The 20,673-nt window shown below is 41.0% G+C and overlaps 1 protein-coding gene across 1 annotated transcript; it reads left to right on the top strand.

The window, feature by feature from the left end:
- Positions 1 to 437: 437 nt before the first annotated feature.
- On the top strand, positions 438 to 20,152 carry tti1 (TELO2 interacting protein 1). Its single transcript, XM_049462965.1, has 8 exons — positions 438 to 489; positions 968 to 3,304; positions 4,573 to 4,737; positions 5,620 to 5,780; positions 6,382 to 6,522; positions 6,788 to 6,992; positions 12,312 to 12,399; positions 19,571 to 20,152. The coding sequence occupies exons 1-8, from the start codon at positions 438 to 440 to the stop codon at positions 19,806 to 19,808; spliced, it is 3,387 nt and encodes a 1,128-aa protein (XP_049318922.1). The 3' UTR covers positions 19,809 to 20,152.
- Positions 20,153 to 20,673: the final 521 nt, after the last annotated feature.

The following is a 20,673-nucleotide window of genomic DNA, read 5'->3' on the forward strand; positions in this document are numbered from 1 at the left end:
ACCACAGTATTTCTAGATTAGCAAAAGTAAAGAAACAAATAATCTTAACATAAATAACATTAAATATTTGGTAGCATAGAACCTGACTGCCTGACTTTAAATATGTACATTGTATATTGCGAATGTGTACATTATATATTGCGAATGTGTACATTGTGATATCAATTCTGAAACAATATATTACATTGAGATAATATCTATTATGGGTCATTGTAGTCAGGTTTTTATATTTGGTGTAAAATTATTTGAATATATCAAAATTTTCAATGTATTGTCCAGACTTTCAAAGTATACGTGCAATTTGTCATAGCAAGCTGAGTGGTCCAGTGATCTAGCGCACTGCCACTATGAGCGGGAGTTTGCAGGTTCGAATCCCGTTTATGTAGCTTGCCATCAGCTGCTGGCCCCCACAGGCCTTGCTCCCTCCTGGTGGGTAGATGGCGCTCTCTTCCCATAACGCTCAAAGGTGGCGCCGGGCGGCACGAGGAAGTGAGAGGTTCGGAATTTAGTCGTTGTGTTTTCCTCTGAGCGCGCTAGCCGTTTAGGCAATGATTCATCAGCAGCAGCTCGAAAAAATTGGTGACGGACTTCACACGTGTCGGTGGAGGCATGTGCTCGTCCGCATCCTCCTAAAGTCGCAGATGCCACTGGTGATGGGGACACACAAAGGGGTGGTACCATTGGATAACCAATCTGGGAGAAAACATAGGGAAAAAAATTAAATACATAAATTTGTTGCTGTCACACAAAAATATACTATCTGTAAAATATCTCAACTTTACAGGAAAACGCAAAGTCATGGTGGTCAACCAGCATGATTAAGTTTGTTCATGCTGGTTGTGTAGCTTTGTCTGGTTGATCATTCTTGTAGACCAGCTAAGTAGACTTGCTATATTTTGGTCAAGAGCCACACAAGTTTCCCATTTTTAATACAATTTCTTCACTGGTAATTCATTGTTTTAAACAGATCTCCACTCATGGAAAATGGCTGATCACCAGATCGATGACCCCAAGATCGCATTTGCTTATCTGCGTCCTTCCTGTGTTCTTTTGACCAAAGAGCCCACTCTCTCCAACATAGAGACTCTGAGTGGCCACCTCCGTGATGTTAGTGATGTCGCCCTCCAGCAACTTCAGGACTATGTCCTGTTCCCCCTTCGCTTTGTCCTCAAGACCCCTGGATCCAAGCGTGAGGGTCTTGTCCAGGCCGTCATGGAGGCCATGGCCTACGTTCTGGAAAACACCTGTGTTCGAAGCTGGGAATCTCTACGGGATCTGTTTTCGGAACTGTGCCTTTGCCTGTGCTCGCCAACGGACCCTGGAAAGCCATCTCCAGGTTCGGAGGAGCTGAAGTTGGCGGTTCTGCGATGCCTGGATGCTCTCTTGCATTCAGCATATGGGGATGTTGTCTTTAAACTCTATGAACCTGCTATGCTGCCTGGAATCGGAGCTGCTGTGTCTTTATTCCTGGCTTTGGCAGAGCAAGAGAAGTCCAGAGAAGTGCAGACAGCAGCTTTGAAGTGCCTACTCTCTCTGTTCCTGCAGTGTGACTGCTCAGGAACTCACGTTGAACCAAAAGAAATGGAGAGGCATGTTCTTGGAAGGACTTTGGCCACATTTCTACCTGGGGTTACAAGGGCCTTGAGTCAAGTTATTGGCGGAGATGTAAGACAAGGGCATGCAGTGACAGTAAAAGCCATGAGGGCTTGGTACACCACAGTTGGGCTTGTTATGGATGATGACCAGCTTCAAAAAGCTGGGCCAGAGAATGTGAAATCGTCTGAACTGGGTAAGGTTGGAGAACTTATGGTTAAAAGGACTCCTTCTTGGAGCAAGACTACCTCCAAAAGACTTGCTTTGGCATTGCAGAAAATCATTTCTTGTACCTCTGCACATCAGCACTGGAGAGTAAGACTGGAACTGGTCAATCTATCTGACTACCTCCTCACCAACTGCAGTAAGTCCTTAGCAGAGAGTACTGGTTCTCTTCTAGAGGCACTGGTTGGAGCAATCAATGATGAAGAACCTAAAGTGAAGGCAAGATGCCATGCAGTCCTGGATAAAGTATCGAAAAGAAACCAAGCTAATGGAGGCCAAGCTCTCAAAGACGTCTTGTCGGAAAACTTGCACGGCTTGGCATCTTCGCTGCCTCGACTCATGAGAACAACAGATGACCAGCACAAGCTCTTTGTGCTCAACGTCTTCCTGGGGTACCTGAAGATCCTAGGACCCCAGGTGGATTTGGTGCTGTCGTCAGCAGCGCATCTTCAAAGGATCTCCAAAGCACTGATGCAGGTGCTGGAGTTGGATGTCACAGATGTGAGGATTATAGAAGAAAGATCTTTTGTGCCTTCGTTGGACCTGGGGTCTGGTGCTCATGAGGCACCGTGTCAGAGAAAATACTTTCTCTACTTTACAGATGATAAGATCTTTTCTGCCTTAAAGCAAGTTTGCCGGATGTTAGGTCAGCATGGAAACCTATACCTTTTGGTAGATCACTTTCTAGATCTCTACAAGGAGTCTTCGGTTTATCGTAAGCAAGCTGCCCTGGTTCTCAATGAGATCATTTTGGGAGCTGCAGGATTTGACGTGGAAGCAGAACGTTCAACCAGTACAGTCAACCATTCAGATAATTCTGAAACAAACCAGGAGGACCTGAAATCTGCAGTCATGTCCATCATTGAGGAATACATCAGTTTGAGCAACTGGCATCTCCCCACAGTAACAGAGCACTCTGATGGAGAACACCAGGAGAAACTTCCATCTCCAGTCTCCTCTATTTTGAGTGGCCATGAAGGAAACAGCCTGCAGATGCTTTCAGCCTCTAGGGATGGTACCAAACCTCTAACGCTCCACCAGCTAAACAGCAACATCTGGCAGATATGCATCCAGCTGGAGGGGATTGGCTCCTTTGCTTTGGCTTTGGGCGTAGACTTCCGTCTTCTCTTGATGACCTCCCTTTACCCAGTGCTGGAGAAGGCCGGAGACGAGTCTCTGCTGGTCAGCCAGTCTGCTCTCTGCTCCATGCACAACCTTTGTGTAGCTTGCAGTTACAGCTCTCTCAAAGAACTGGTCATCAGCAATGCCGACTACCTGCTAAACGACGTCTCGCTAAACCTGGGCAGACCCAGCGTTCACCCTCATGCCCCGCGAGTCCTCGCCGTGATGTTCACCCATTCAGATGCCTCTCTTTTACCGATTGTGTCCGACGTGGTGCAGGACGTTCTGACAACGCTTGATCTGAGTTACGACCAGAGGTCCCTGCAGTTGTGTAAAGTACTGCACTCACTCCTGAAGGCACTGGGTGAGATATTATGTCACTTTTTTTTATTCAGAATATTTTTTTAAACATAGAAATTAAACATTGTTTCAGCAAACAGCAAATTCTGTCTCAAATAGACAATATTAGATACAACTCCAATAGTTCTGTGTAAAATGTAAATGAATGTAAATGAAAACAGTATGCAGTGATTTGCAAATCTAATAAGAACAAGAATTTCCCCCCGGGGATCAATAAAGTATCTATCTATCTATCTATCTATCTATCTATCTATCTATCTATCTATCTATCTAATAGACCCACATTTTATTGATCCCCCCGGGGATCAATAAAGTATCTATCTATCTATCTATCTATCTATCTATCTATCTATCTATCTATCTATCTAATAGACCCACATTTTATTTACATTGTGACGGCAGAATCTCTCAGACGCAAAGATACACAGAATGTCCCCAATCTGCCAGAAACTAGGTCTAAAACTGTAAAAGAATTTCAGAAACTGTGCCTCAACGTACAATTAAGACTTTTGATATCCGAGCCTCTACAGTACATAATATCATCAAAAGATTCAAAGAATCTGGTGAAATTCCGGTATTCGTGGGACACAAGGCCGACAGCCAGTATTGGCTGCTGGTGATCTTTGGGCCCTCAGGTGGCATTACACCAAACAGGCATGATTCTGTTCTGTAAATCACTGCTGGGAACACAGTTTGCCATGCCATCCATAAATACAAGTTAAAGCTGTATCATGCTGAGAAACAGCCGCAATTCAAGTCCTTATCCAGAAATGCTGCCATCTACATCCTTTGGTCAGATGAATCAAAGTTTGAGATTGCAAATCATTGCATTGTTTTTTGTTCATTTATTGATGGTATTGGGGAGCCTGATAAAAGGCATCGTACCTTCTGTTTAACTATATCAGCAATACTGACTGAACTGTTAAATCTAAACAGAAAACACCATCTTTATGTGCATTACAATACTAAGAATGTATTCAAGCCTCATATTAGCACAGAAATACTGATAATATATTATTTCATAATATTATATTATTGTTATATTATTATTACAACAATAATATTATATTATTGTTCTACCCCAAACAAAAAAAAAAGTCAGTGTTAGGAAAACTAATGAAAATTGAGAAAAGTAGAGTCAATAAACTAGGGTAACCAGATTTTAGTTTTCCAAAAAGAGATATATTTTTTTGTTTGTTTGTTTGTTTACCAGTGTATAATGTATGTTTTTAAAAGTCAAATCCGTAACATTTTTCACATCATCTTCTGCAGTGAGATGGTTTCCTTCCAGTGCTCGAGGCCACAAGCAGCCGTCTACAATCACACAGACCCAGAACCCCGAGCCGCTGGACCTGCGGCAGTTTCTGCTGGACTACAGAAAGCAGAAAGAGCTGGCTGAAGGAATCGGCATTGAAGAGGAAGATCCAGGTGAAACAGGTTTGTGCTTTTTTATTTATTTATTTATTTTTTTAAAAGGGTTGTACCTTCTGATTTTTTTTATTTGTTACAGATGTTTTAGAGATGCACTGAAATGAGCTGAATTCGAATTTTGGGCAAAAAAAAAAAATCCAAACAAAATTAAGAGAAGTACCAAACAACTTTTCTCATTAAGTTTTCATTCTTATATTTACACTTTTGTTACACATTCATCACTGAATAAATTAAATAAAATGTATTTTTGTCTTGTTTTGAAAGAAAAAAGCAACTACAGAAGTGCAATACGAACAAAGCCCAGTTCATTTACCTCAGCAGTGTAATTCTAATCATGTATTTACTTTAGGAGTGCTGTTCCGGTCATATATGTGCCTCATTAGAGCTTTTCTACTCAAAACTGTACAACTGTTCTAATCAAAGTCACATGTGAGTGAAAATTACACAGAGAATGCTGTCATTTTTTTGGTAGCTGCTGCTCTCTCACTTACTCTCTGCTCTGTATACAGCAGTGCTTTAACCAAAGTGGAGTCTCGATCATACATTTTGTTTCTTTTACTAAGTCAGCCCATAAGTCAAATTACTTGGATTTTCCAAATATTCAGTGTTTCTGCAATAGATTTGTTATTGAATTTATGTTTAATGTTTGTTTATGTGCTGTCTTATTCTTTCACAGACTGCATAGCTGAATATATTATGCAGTATATTATTTTATTTTAGTCTTTTTTGGTTTGTTTTAGTCATGTGAAATGATTGTGACAACTGGTCTAAAAATTCAGCCACAAATGCTAATCTGTTATCTGTGAAGCCACTTTACCCATTTAGTCTGTGTATCTCTTTATCTGTTTGCTGTTGTATTAACATATTATTCATACCTCCTGTTAACAGACATGTCTTCAGGACCCCCGGGCCCTGAGGAAGAGGGTGATGGGATGGATGAAGGTCCGGATGTGAAGGCGGAGCTGCCTCTGCATTTTTCTGTAGCTAAAGATGTGATGGAGCGCTGTATTCACCTGCTCTCACACCCCAGCATAGGAGTACGACTGAAGGTAAAGCAGTTCTCTCTGTGTTGATTCAGCACTTGATTCTTTGGCATCAATTTTAAAATTAATTTTGTATTGTATATATAATGCACTATAATGCACACCGGATTATAAGGCACATTATGCAACATTAGTAAGAGTGTCTCCTTCTAATTCAGCAGGTCTTGCAGCTGGGTGATATGTTTATATGTTGCAGTGTGTAAGACTGGTGGAGGAGAACATGCCAAGATGCATGAACACTTATACACTTATGATTATAAATTAGGGTTATTCCACCAAATATTGATCTAAACTTTTATAACTTTATGAATATGAACTTGTTTTCTGTGCATTATTTGACATCTGAAAAAAATCTGTGCATTGGTTGTGGGTGAGGCAGATAACGGCAAATGTTGGGGTCAAACTTGGTGGCATAATTAATTTGCGTTTATTAATTTGTGTTACTGATTTCAGATTAATCGCGTGTGTTAACACTTTAGCATGAATAACAATAACAGCCCTGTTATTATTGTATTTTTCACTTTTTGACAGACTGTGAATGTTTTTTTTTTATTTGTTTTTTTTTTTTACACCTTTTGGTTTGTGTGTATTATGTTGTTGGTTCCAGGTGTTGGACATGGTGGAGCTGTGTGTGTATGTGCTGTCTGAAACGGAAAATGAGCTTTTACCCATGGTGCACCGCTGCTGGCCTTCACTCCTTCACCGCCTCACCAACGATGATCCAGTGGCTATTCCCCGAGCTTTTAGGGTACGAGCAGTTCTGTTTGTTTGTGCGGTAGGGTGGGGTGATTCTTGTTGGGACTCACTTTATTTTATAGTATTTGTATTTTATAGAATTTAAATGTGTCTAGGTTAGAGTGTGTTGTAGAGTGTACATACATGGTGGCAACTGTAACAAGTACAGTTTCCATGTGTGATCAGTAAAGTGTTTCTAATTGTGATTCTTTCTCTCTCTCTCTCTCTCTCTCTCTCTCTCTCTCTCTCTCTCTCTTTCTCTCTCTCTCTCTCTGCAGGTGTTGTGTGTGCTGGGTGAGACGTGTGGAGACTTTCTGAGGAAGCGAGTGTCTAAAGAGGTTTTGCCCAGGCTGACCTCTGCCCTTTCCCGGCAGGCTGAGACCAGCGCCCGCTCCGGCCCGCTTTACACTCACACACTGGCCTACAAGCTGCAGCTGGCTGTGCTGCAGGGTCTGGGGCCTCTGTGTGTGCGCCTGGATCTGGGTAGGTCCTCACTGTTACTGCTTTCAACAGTTTAGATCACAATACATACAACTTAAATAACATTAAGTTGCAGTTTATCCCTAAAATTAGATTATGTACTGGCTGATCTTTGCTGATTGCCCAATATTTCTTCAGTCAGATCATATTTGGCAGCTGAGGGTTACGTGAGCTCTGGGCAAGGCACCTTTGTAGGCGTTTCTTAATCACAGGAAGCTGCAGTTCCTTTTTTAACCTCTAGATAGAGCTACAGAGCTGGTTCACGGCTGCAGATTCTCATTAACAGCCACTGTTGTACTGGTCACTATGCTGTGTTCCCATTGTGTACTTATCACTAGTGTTGTAACGAAGACCGCTCGCTAGAGCTGAGTCTCGCTTAAGACTAGGACCTGGACATATCAAGTTTACGTTAAGAGTGACAGAGATCGAAACAAGATTCTGATTTTTTTTTTCATCCTATAAATTAGGCCTGGACAATAATTCGATATCGGTATTTATCGCGATAAGAAATGTTTCAATAACGGTGATATCATTTTTGTGGTATATCGATATGTATTATTTACAAGGACAGGCATTTTTTACTGGTGTAAGCTCGCCCCAGAGCTCTGTAGCTGAGCTATGTCTGTGCGTGATGACGTAATCACACAGGCACGTAGCCAGATAGGCTAGGCTAGGCTAGGTTAGATTTGGCTAGGCTAGGCTAGGCTCGGGTCCGCTCCGCTACGCATCTAAAATGCCTCGTGCTGGAGCCAAACGGAGCCGGGACGAGCGGATTCAAGGCTTGGGTAGGCTAGGTTCGCATCTGAAATGTTCCGTGCTAGCCTCCGCTCGGGCAGCGGTCAGCCGCGGGTCCGCTAGGTCAGCGGTCAGCTGCGGGTCCGCTCGCGCAGCGTTCAGCCGCGGGTCCGCTCGCGCTGCCACTGTTGTGCCGAATCTGACTCCCTGCAGAATCCAGCTCCGCTGCACGAGCAGAAACGGCACAACACCGCCCGCTGTAAAACTGCTGGAGTGGAAACAGTAATAATTGGTACTTAGCTGCATTGTAGTTATCATGCCAGAGCTTTATATAAAATAAAAATATAATTATGTGTATAAAAAAGTGTTTTCTGGAGCCCGACCCGACCCGGGCCAAGGAAAGAAGTGGGAAATCTCAGCCCGACCCTACCCGAGTTCGGGTTGGGCTTCGGGTCGGGTCGGGTTCGGACAGAGAATCTCTAAGCTCTAACAGACTGCTCGTTTATGGTTCCAAGATCAGTTTTGAGACCAAGACTAGACTTGAGCACTATATGGTATGAAAAAGTTTTGGCACCCTTGATAATTTTTATGATTTTCCTTTATACTGAAGATGATTTGAATGTTTTGTAAAGAAGAATGATCCAAAATACCTTCAACCACAAGCCAGACTCTCATTGGAAGCTATAGGAAACATTTAGACATCTGTTATTTCTGCAAAAGGAGGATCTACTAAATATTAATGTAATTTTCTATTGCGGTGCCCAAGTTTTTGCACCTGCCTAATTTTGTTTAAAGAATTATTGCGCATTGTCTGTAAATCCTATAAACTTAATTTCACTTCTCAAATATCACTGTGTTCGTCCACTATATGATATATTTAACTGAAATTGCTGATCTGAACAACCGATGATTTATAAAGGAAAATCCTTAAAATGTTCTGGGGTGCCCAAACTTTTTTATACCACTGTATGACCCTGCTGTAGGGGTGGCATTACTCCTCTAGATGGCGTTGTTGTATCACTCACCCGAGTGTATTGCTCCTCTCTGCAGCTGCAGTGAACACCGTCTGTGCATCTAAATGTTGTTCCCGTGGCTCTGTGGACCTGTTACTGCTTTAGCAACGCTGCCTCCGCTGACAGCTCTATCAGGGCGTCCATCTTAAAGCCTTTCTGTGCCTTTCCCCAGGCAGCCCCCGGTGTCGAGTGCCACCGCTAGCCGCTCGCTAACCGCCTGCGTTCTGCCTTCCGGCAGCGTTAGCACACGGCCCTGACTGTACCTGCTCAGAGGCCTGGAGAACCGTGATGTGGAGAAGTAGGAGAGGTGGAGATAAATGATTGAGAGGATGAGAAGGATGGAGCTCTGAGAAAGGAGGGTCTCAGTGAAGCCCCTCAGGCCGGCAGACCGTGACTGGCCTCGGCCGAAAGCGTTGTTTACGGGTGCGGGCTGTAATGAATTTTAATGATTGACCTCCAGAGATGCAGCGCTGCTTCCACTGCTCTGTTTCAGTTGGAAACGGGGGGCTTGAAGGTGGCGAAACAGTCTGTAATGAAGGGCTGAAGAACCGTGTGAAATACGCTCTGAGAGAACCCACCCCCGAGTGTGTGGGAGGCTCAGCAGAGAAAGTCTAACGTAGTTTTTAATGTCTGTGGTGACCCAGAGCCTCAGCTGGGGGAATACTGATAGGCCGGCTGGTGGGTGGGGTGGAATGAGATGGTGCTTTTGGATAACTTTATGCCTTTACTCCTGGTGCAAAAATCCAAGCAGTTCAGCTTGGTTTGATGGTTTGTGATCATCCATCTTCCTCTTGATTATATTCCAGAGGTTTTCAATTTGGTAAAATCAAAGAAACTATTTTTTTCCAGAGCTGTATATAACTTTGTCAGTACATCCAATTTGAAAATGATGTGACTTTTATGTCAAGAAACAATAAAGAATGGCTGAGAGGAGAATAAGGAAAATGGACAACAGCAGTGAGTGATGGTTTCAGTGGTGGAATAGTAAATATATCAGACATCATACCTTTTGTATAGCTCTCTTTTTGTACATCTCAATCTCTGCATGCCTCTCTCTCTGTCTCTCTCACTTTCTCTGTATGTCTCCATTTTTTCTCTTTTTGTCAGTGTACAGTACGTCCTCTCTCTCTCTCTCAGTGTACAGTATGTCTCACAGTCTCTGTGTATGTCTCTCTCTTTCAATCTGTATATTAAGTGTCTGAAACTGGTGTAAAGTGTATAAAGTGTATAAAAGTTGATGGTTCACTGATTCCACAATCTTTAATTAAATTTGACTGAGTGATTAGCGTGCTCGTTATCTATGTAATAGATTAATTAGAATCATCCCCTCAGGAGAGACTCATCACACTGTCCACTAATCAGTGGAACATAATTATCCTTTGATTGGAGTTGTAGCGTTCTGAGCTCATGAAGCATTTATAACTTGTTCATACTCTTTAACTCTGTGCTCGAAATTTGGCCTCAGAACACGGCTGTTTTTCTGCAGTCTGAGGAAAGTTAGCAGCAGGGCTGAGTGTGTGGGGTGCGCCCATGAAAAATTAGCTAAAAACAGCTGCTTATTTTGTCATTGTCTTGTTTGGTGTTTGACAATCTTCTTGGGATGTTGTCCGCTTAGGACACCCACTTTGTGGCCTGTCTCTGGTTTGTTTGGAGATATTTTAGTCTGTAAATGCTAAAAATTAAGCTGTGGCATCAGACAATACCTCCGGTTTATGTAACTTTGCCTTTATTTGGAGATACTGGTACGAGGGATTGCTCCAAATAATACCACAACTTGGTTTTGTGGAACACCAGCTTAAAAAAAATGCCCTCTCAAATGCCCTATCCAGATGTAGCAGATCCCATGCTCACAGGTGCTGAATGGCAGCAGCTGGGGGTACCAGAAGCTCAAAACAAGTGACAGTAGTAACAACAAAATAAGCTGTGTATATATATATATATATATATATATATATATATACAGCTCTGAAAAAAATAAGAGATCACTTAAAAAATAATACGTTTCTTTGATTTTACCAAATTGAAAATCTCTGGAATATAATCAAGAGGAAGATGGACGATCACAAGCCATCAAACCAAACTGAACTGCTTGATTTTTGCACCAGGAGTAAAGGCATAAGGTTATCCAAAAGCAGTGTGTAAGACTGGTGGAGGAGAACATGCCAAGGTGCAGGAAAACTGTGATTATTAGGATTATTCCACCAAATATTGATTTCTGAACTCTTAAAACTTTATGAATATGAACTTGTTTTCTTTGCATTATTTGAGGTCTGAAAGTTCTGCATCCTTTTTGTTATTTCAGCCATTTCTCATTTTCTGCAATTAAATGCTCTAAATGACAATATTTTTATTTGGAATTTGGGTGAAATGTCGTCTGTAGTTTATAGAATAAAACAACAATGTTCATTTTACTCAAACATTTACCTATAAATGGCAAAATCAGAAAAACTGATCCAGAAACTGAAGTGGTCTCTTATTTTTTTAGATAAATACACAAACCTGTGAATGTGGGTCAACTTAAATCTTAAAAATGGAGTGTTGCTCTAAACTGGGCCCAGTGTCCCAAAAACGTCTTGGTTTAAAGGATGACCTTAACTGCTGGAGAGTGTGTGTTCAGAGTAATGCTTACTCTTTCTACTAAGATTTAGAGCTTTTAACTCAAACATCTAAAGGTTGGATGTCTTGTGACTCAACTTTCCTTACCTTTACAGACAAAACTTGGTAATGAATCATTGGGCATGGCTTCAGCACATGTTCTGAATCGTCTCTCAAGACGAACCACACTGTGCGATACACACAATGTACTAGACTGAGTAATGTACTCTCAAGAGGGGTATTTGGTTACAGTCCGATATACTCGCCTCTGATCAACAAAAGAGCTAGTGCTGAGTGCGGTTAGCGACTAATGCTAATGCTGCTCCTGCAGTGCTAGCAGCAGGTTACAGGTCGATAAAACTCACCTCCGAATTGCAAAAGAGCTAGCATTTATCCATACTAATACTGCTCCAGGCTCTGTGCTGGAGAACTAAACTGAAACTCCTGTATAATGCTGTACTTTAGCGGCTTTAGTGGCTTTACTGCTCCTTACAACCTGACTGATAAAATTCATACATAAGGTGCACCAGATTATAAGGCACACTGACGAAAATTAAAACGAAAAAATTTAAGTGAGTAAATTATTAGTAAATTAAGATTTTAAGCGCGCCTTATAGTGGAGAAAATATTTAGGCTTAAAGTACATCATCAATAAATTTGACAATATTACAAATAATCATGGTAAATAATTTACAAAAAGGAATATAGTTCTTTAAAAAGCTCTTGTATTGGTATGTGTATTGGTATCTGCACTTGCATATCGGAATCGGATCGTAATAGGAAAACTGTGGATCAGCCTATCTCTATTCAAAACTGACACTTCTCTCTAAATATGTTTAAAAGTACTACTGCTACTGCTCTGTATCAATGTATTAATGATGTAATTGTATTTTAATATGTGAGGAATATTGCAGATGAAGCTCTGTCTGTACTGTAAGAATTCTGTGACTGTATCTGTGTGTTTGTGTTGTGTTTTCAGTGGATTCAGATCTGGACCAAACCTCCGAGGCCTGTCTGCCCTACCTGAGCTGCAGACAGCCAATCAGACTGCAGGAGGCCTGCCTAAGGTAACCCATTCAAATCTCCTGAGACTGATACACTCATTTCTTTTTCAGCAGACACTGCTTACACACATACACACACACACACACACAGGCTTGTGGGCCAGGGATGAACATTCTCCTGACTCTCATTGAATTTCAAATACTGCTGAAATGACATTTAGGTGCCCAGGCTTTGTGAGTCTCACACAAATAGACCTCCACAGAACGTCCAGTGCAGCCGACGTCACCCGTCCACCCTCATATTTTATTAATGACTTTAATTAATGAGGAGAGGACATTCCCTGGGACAGACCTGTAATTGAGCTTTGTTAAGGTGTTCAGAATTCTCAGAGATACTATATGAGTATGCTGTACACTGACGCCCATTGTGCATGTTGGTCAATGACATGACCTGAATTTCATGTCCAAGTCCAAAATACATACATGATCTACACTTACCTAGACATTTATGAGGAACACACATCTTTTCATTTATTTATTTATCTAATTAGCCAATAAAGAGGCAGCAGTGCAGTACACATAAAAACATGCATGTACAATCCAGCAGGTTCAGGTACATGTTCACATCAACCATCAAAATAGGGGAAAATAGTGGTGGTGTCAAAAGTGGTTAAAGTACCATATTTTTTCGGACTATAAGGTGCACTAACAAAGAGCGTCTATTTTCTGGTCAATTTTTCTGGAGCATTATTGGCCTGTAGCCTGCTTCTAAGCCCAGCTAGCACTGGTGAAGCAGCATTGGCATTTGCCGCTTACTGTGCTAAGTGCTAGCTATTTTGCCGTTCAGAGGTCAGTATTATCAGCCTGTAGACTGCTGATAACCACGACTAGCACTGCTGGAGCAGCATTAGCATTAGCCGCTAACCGTGCTAAGCGCTAGCTATTTTGCCATTCTGAGGTGAGTATTATCAGCCTGTAGCCTGATGCTAACCCCGGCTAGCACTGCTGGAGCAACATTAGCATTAGGTGCTAAACGTGCTAAGCACTAGCTCTTTTGCCATTTAGAGGTGAGTATTATCGGCCTGTAGTCTAGTTCTAACCCCGGCTAGCACTGCGGTTAATGGCTAATGCTAATGCTGCTCCAGCAGTGCTAGCTGGGGTTAGCACTAGGCTACAGGCCGATAATACTCAGCTCTTTCACTGTTCAGATGCGAGTATATCAGACTGTAGTCTGCGCATTTACCATGTTAAAATAAACTACGTGGTACAAACTGCTAGCTCATGTTCACACTATTTTACTGGAACACTCATGGTTCCTTAGTGTACTGCTGTCAGGCAGCATTGGTCGCTAATTGTGGCTAGCTTTAGTGGAAAATTGAAAATCTAAGCTTACTGTAAATAAATGGAAGCACTTTACTCACCCAAATAAAATCTGAGAAAAATCTGTGTAGATTAACATCCAGCTCTCGTTTTACTTTGAATGATTTTTTTTAAAATAATTACAGTTTTGTTTACTTAACTTACTTAGCTTATCTTATTCAGTGGTGAGACCTGCTGAATTAGAAAAAAAACATGGTGATACCCCTGTTCCTTACTAGTGTTGCACAATGCGCCGTATAATCCAGTGTGCCTTGTGTATGAAAATAGAGCAGAAAATAGACGTTTATTGATGGTGTGCCTTATAATCGGTTGCGTCTTGTAGTGCGAAAAAAAACAAAAAAAACATGGTAACAGTAATGTTACGTTACAACTTTGTACATATTCACACTTTTAACCTCAACTAAAAGTCTCTTTTGCCCGGTATCAGTAGGTGTGTGTGTATACTGTGTGTGGTGTAATCTGTGTAGGTAGTTCAGTTGTTCTCTGCTGTTTTTGGCGGTTGCTTCTCTAAATTGTCAGACTCCGAGGTGCTGCTCTGCACCTCCCGCCTTTGGTAAGCTGCCAGGCTAATTATGTAGCTAGCTGAGCTGCTGTGGGGAGCTTGTAGTGCCTACGTTAGTGATTCTGAGTCGCGGTCCTGAGGGGCCCGTGAGCCGCACAGTTTCAGATATTTCACTGCTAGCTTTCAGTCATTACAGCACACCTGATTCCACCAGGTAACTAATTATGAAGCTCCAGTGTGAGGCGAGCCAGTTGTGTCGGAACAGAGGGAACTGTGGTGTAGAGGAGAATCCTGGCAGCAGACACAGCTGTGCGGGGAGAAAATGATTGTTACCTAATTGGGATGGGCATTTTTAGCTTCTGTAGCTAATTAGAAATCCGGAATTATAATATTAGTGTAGACATCTTTAAACTGAGAAACTTACCAGTATTGTAATTTTGTAATGGTCCAAACCAACCTGTGATCCTTCACATGTCCTCTGAGTTTATCTGTATTGATTATGATTATAAAATATACGGACATACCAAATAGGACAAAAACTAGTATCATGTCCCATGACTTTTGCCATATCCCATGGAAGCTAAAGAACGCTGTGATGGTCTGTGTGGGTACTCCTGCATTGAATGTGGATTTGATTTCACATGTTTGGTGACATGGACAATTCTAGCTAGACACAGTCACGATCAGAAGGTAACACTTCATAATCAGTTTATATACTGCTTTTACATTGTAGAAATGTCAGAGAGAACTGTGTGTGGCAAACTTTAAGCAAGGTGGACAGTCTGCTTTTTGTTTTAACTTGTGCCCTGTTGTGCGCTAAAATCCCACATAAAAAAAAAAACACGTACATGGACTCGCAGGTGGCTGAGACGACGGTTTGTCCATTTTACAGAGGGAATTAAAGGTATGCTGCTACTTCAGTGTACATGTGGAAGTGTCTGAAGCATTGTCCACTAGCTATGTGTATTCAGTAACTTGGATTTTGTCTGCTGCTAAAATAATATCCAATATCAGTATCTAACAGTCTATGCAATCTACAATACTGATTTTCCTCTTTTATAGAATATGTAGATGGATGATATGAAGGGTTTTAAGGACCTGCTGCTCATATAATTTGAGAACTTCAGCTATCTCATCGAAAACATTTCTCCATATACCCAGAAGCACGATACCCTTATGAGAAAGGCCAATATTTCAAAAGAAAGGCTGTTTTATGAGGATATTTGAATTTGGGAGATTTTAGGGTCAGGACCCTAAAGGTCTCATTCTGGTAAACAATAGGTCTCTCTGAGTCTAGTAAAAGAAAATATTAAGAAAAATGAGTTGATCAGAAAAAGCAGACGGTTGGATTAGTATTCATGGCCTCACCCACCTTGGCTCGCAACTGCCCACAGACAGAGCTAAAGCTGGGCAGCAGCAGAGCCGACACTTTTGTAAAGAACTATAGGTTTAAATCGGATCTCCGGTTGATTCCATGTTTTAAACAGACCTTAAATATATACACTAGGGAAGCACAGTTTGACAAGGTATCACAACTCAACAGAACACCGGTCAAAGTGGGCACCATTTGCGACGGGTCTTATGATATAGAGCGGACTCTGGTGTTTCAACCCATTCTCTAACCTTTCCCCCTCCATACCTCCAAACACCGCCCACCCAATAATAGGACGCACAATGAAGCATTAATTCAGCCCGATCATAAAATTCAGTTGCATCTGGGCTTAAAATCAGGCTAAAATCGCACAGTGCCCATCTGGCTTTTTACAGACAGTGTTGATCTGGCAATACATAACAAAAACACATTTTAACCAAAAACCAAAATGAAGTAAAGTAAAAAAAAAACCTAATTGAGTTTGCAGAAAGCATCTTACCACAAAGATTATTCTCAAATAGTCAAGCATGCATCTCTACCCATTAAGATTATCTTAACGCTAAAATGCCTAATATAAGACTGAGCAAACGTCTTTTAGACGTCTATTTGACTTCTATTTGAATAAAAAGAATTCTTAGCTTTAGTCGAGGCTCGTTCTGCCTCTTCATTCCAAATAAGCCTAATTAAGAGCACCACGGGTCAGTATCCTGGATTAAGTGATTAAGCTCAGTCCTCCACTGTAAAGGATTTATGATGGAAAATCAACACTGACCTTGTAGTTTTGATGGTGAAAACGACCTAATTAATGAAAACGCAAAGCGGACGCAAAGCAATTAAAGTGAAGTAATATTGCATTACATTAATACGCTATTACTTACCGTTATCATTCCGTTATTGGAACAAAACCTTGTTTTTAAAAGTTTGTGCAGTTTGTATTATCGTATTTTTACCGCACTATTAGGCGCATCGGATTGTTAAAATGCACTATCAATAAACGTGTGTATTCTGGCCTGTTTTCATAAACAAGACGCACCGGATTATAAAGCGCTTTTTTTTTTTTTTAAGTCAAACGAGTGTTAGATGTTAATCTACCCAGATTTCTCTCCTGGGTGAGTAAAGCACTTCTGTTCATCTACAGTGAGCTTAGATTTCCAGATTTCCACTAAGGCTAGCCAGACAGCATCACACTAAGGAACCTGCAGTCTGATACTCACCTCTGAACGGCGAAATAGCTAACTTGGCCTTAGCGGGTAATGCTATTGTAGATCTAGCAGTGTTAGCCGGGGTTAACAGCAGACTACAGTCTGACATACTCGCCTCTAAGCGGCAAAAGACCTAACTAGAGCTTATCGAGGTTAGCGGGCAATGCTAGTGCTACTCCAGCATTGCTAGCCGAAGTTAGCAGCAGGCTACAGACCGATAATTCTCACCTCTGAGCGGCAAAAGAGCTAGCGCTTATCAAGGTTAGCAGGTAATGCTAATACTGCTCGAATCTCGATGCTGGAGAACTAAACTATAGAACTAAACTATAACTGTACGTTCACACCGAACGCGATTAAATCGCTTTGTGTCGCCTGTCCAACAGGCGATGAGTCTCTTGGGGGCGTGTCTCACTCAGAACGAGCTGTCGCTGGTGGGCGTTTTCCTAATACGGCACGTACAGAAACAAGGGTTCAGCCTCTCTGCACAATTCCTAAACCATAAACAGTCGTACAGACGTTTCACAAACAATAAATCTTTATATCTTTTATAACTATTATTAAGTACAATTATTTAACAAAAATATTTCATATTGCAATAAATGGGTTTACTTAAATATAATACATTATTTTCCTTAATGTAGTAAATCATTCTCTTAATTTGTCCATAATTTAAAATATTGTTAACTTAATTTAATAAGTAATTCCTTGGATGTAATTAATGTGTTTACTTAAATATATTAAATCATCCTCTTGATTTAATAAATAGTCTTTCTCTTAATTTAATAAATAATTCTCTCCGTTTTAATAAATCTTTCTGTAAAATGTAATAAATAATTCCCTCAGTTTTACCTAAATGGTTCTAAATTCCATACCTCAGTTTGAATAAATTGTTACACTAAATGTATTAAATACTTTTTTCAGTTGTATTAAATCATTATGTTAACTTTAATAAATAATTCCCTTTGTTTCAATAAAAGGTTTCGATTAATTAAAAAAAATATTCCCTTAGTTGTCATAAATCGTTCTGTTAATGTAATAAATAATTTCCTTAGTTTTAATATATCGTTTTCTATTAAATAAGGTAATTCTGTAAGGATAGTACTATACTGGGGTAGCTGCTGGTGTAGTGGAGTATTTTACCTCAGATCAGCTCAGTTCAGTTCTGTTCTCTCCGTTTTGCTGGCGGAATAAATCTTCAGTAGGAACCGAAAATCAGAGCAGCGATTTCAGGCCGAACATATGAGAATCTGTCTCTGATTGGTAGCCGCGCGTCGCTGCTCATTTGCATAAAGTTAAGTTCTGGTCAAATCTCTCGCGTCGCTCAAACCGCCCGCTTCGCATCGCGTCGCGCCGCGTCGCTGCCTGTCGCCCAGTGTCGCTCGCTCTCATTGAAAATGAATGACTTCCGGCTGCTTTGTCGCTCGCGTCGCGTTCGGTGTGGACGCACGGTAACGCTGTATTTCAGCTTTACTGCTCCTCACAACCTGACTGTTAAAATTTGTACATTAGGCGCACCGGATTATAAGGCACACTGACAATTTTTTGGGAAAATTTTGAGTGTGCCTTATAGTCCGAAAAATACGGTACATTCTGTCAAAATTTTATGATAACTAGACCATTAGAAAAGATCGTAAATGAGTTTGAAGGGAATCTCGTTACATTGACTTCCATTGAAAGTTCTTTTTTCCCTTTCCTTGTAATGTTCGCATTTTGTAAATACAAGGTGTGGAGTTATGAATCAATAATGGAGAACTTCAGTGTGAAACATGATAACGAGTACAAACATTTGTTGAATAGCTCACCTCCACTCTCCCTCAGCATTCTGAAATACAGAGCTTTTAGCTGAGGCTCCCATGAGGTTTACAACGCTAGTGATGGGGGCATAGTGTTAATAGCGTTGTGTTGACATCTGAAGTTGATTTAAGCAATAATACACGAGAGGGTGTGCTATAACGTCTAATATCGGCACTGCTGAAGATCAGCACAACATTGCCAACATTACACGTTATAGCACGAACCTCAAGTGTATTGTTGGGATTATACCACAGTTCCATTATCACTGTTTAGAAATCTGTGTAGATTAAAGTCCAGCGCTTGTTTAACTAAAAGAAAATGTTTTGTTTACTTCTTACTTCTTACTACTACTTACTCTATATTAACTAGAAAATATGTACACTTAAGCTTTTTTTATAATAACAACTCTTAATCTGATATTGGTGGCTGACAATGTGTATAATAATGTGTATTTTCATATTTATTATTTTTTTTTATTATTATCATCTATTTGTGGGACAGCGTCTTTGTCTTTGCGCCGCCTATTGGAGACATGGCGTTTCTGCATTGTGCCTATGAGATCTAGCGGCTCCCAGTGGCGGAAAATGACATCCCATTTGGTTTGTATTTGGTTTGTGAGCACTGCATCATTGCTATGTTACCTTTATGTGGCAGAGTAATGCATGGAGAGCTTCGGTTACAGTGCATTATCGGCTGATAATGTCACTCATAAAACGCCTCTCAGCCAATCACACTGCAGGGCCGGAACTAACTGTGCTATAAAGTGAAAGTGCAAGTGTAATATTTCTCACAATATCTACATTAAATTTAGGAGGCTCCACATACACACACATGTATTCTGCAGGTCTGTGCAGAGTTCTTTAGCTTCCATGGGACATGGCAAAAGTCATGGGACCCAATACCAGTTCTTGTCTCTTGTTCTTGTTCTTGACTTCTTGACACAGTCAACTAGTAATAGTATGGTCTCTTGTTGTTTGTCTGCAGTGTTTTCCGACATCTGATGCAGGTGGATCCAGATTCCTGCTGGTTCACTCTGGCTGAGCTGTGTTGTCCTGCGGAGTACGAGCCGCCCCACTCAGACCTGCTCCCAGTCAGACTGAACGGAACGGGCAGAGCAAGAAACGAGTACACAGACAACGTTCTCAAACTCCTTCACCACCTCCAGCTGCCTGAGGAGAACCGAACTCTGTCTGATCCTGTGGATCAGAACCATCACAGCTGACTAAAGCAGTACTGAACCTTCCATTCTGCTCTTAGAAACCGATGGAAATGGCTTGATCTTCTACAGAAACAGAAGATTTATAATGTTTTATAGTTGTTCCCAGAAGGTCTTAATGGAAAGTATGTTAGAAAGTAAATATTGTTCTAAATATTGTACATATTGTTTGTTGTTTGAATGTAAATCTTTAATGAACATTCCGAATTCCTCCAAGATTGTTCCAATGACTCTGATTCTATGTGATTTTCACTTTTAGCCTCCTCCCCTTTAGTGGGTGTGGGATCCTTAAAAGGGTTGGGCAAAATGTTTATGTAATCAGGCTTTTAGGTAAACAGATGCACAAACAAGCTGTATGATAATGGTCATTTCTGGTATCCTCTCAATGAGGTGTAGTGAAAGCATCAGGCTTCGTTATTCTGTTACCAAAGCTGGCAGAGTGATTGTTTCTCGTATGGCAGCAAGGCCTGGTCAGCTAGCTTTAGCTTTAGGACATTGTGGTGGGTTAAAATGATCGTGGTCGGTGGTGCCTGGCTAGAAATGTCCATATGAATAGAAAAGTGACAGGACAACGCCACACGTACATCCTGTAGGTCAGTGTAGCGCTCTTTAGCTTTCATGGTAAATAGCAAATTGGATCAATTCTCCTCGTTTTTGTCCTATGATTATTGACATATAAGTGAATATTTGGCCTGTTTTCCAGCCAAAACTGGTTCCACCGATTATTAATTTGAACGCGATTGGTTGCGGGCTTATTTATCTCTCGCTTGCTAATTAGTTTCTTGTTAATCTACCAATGAAGTCCCAACCAATGGTATAGCAAGCTTGAAAGTATATACCTAGATCCTATTAATTAGGGTTTTATGGCAGT

The sequence above is a fragment of the Astyanax mexicanus genome, chromosome 13, assembly GCF_023375975.1.
Source record: "Astyanax mexicanus isolate ESR-SI-001 chromosome 13, AstMex3_surface, whole genome shotgun sequence".
Lineage (NCBI taxonomy): Eukaryota > Metazoa > Chordata > Actinopteri > Characiformes > Acestrorhamphidae > Astyanax > Astyanax mexicanus.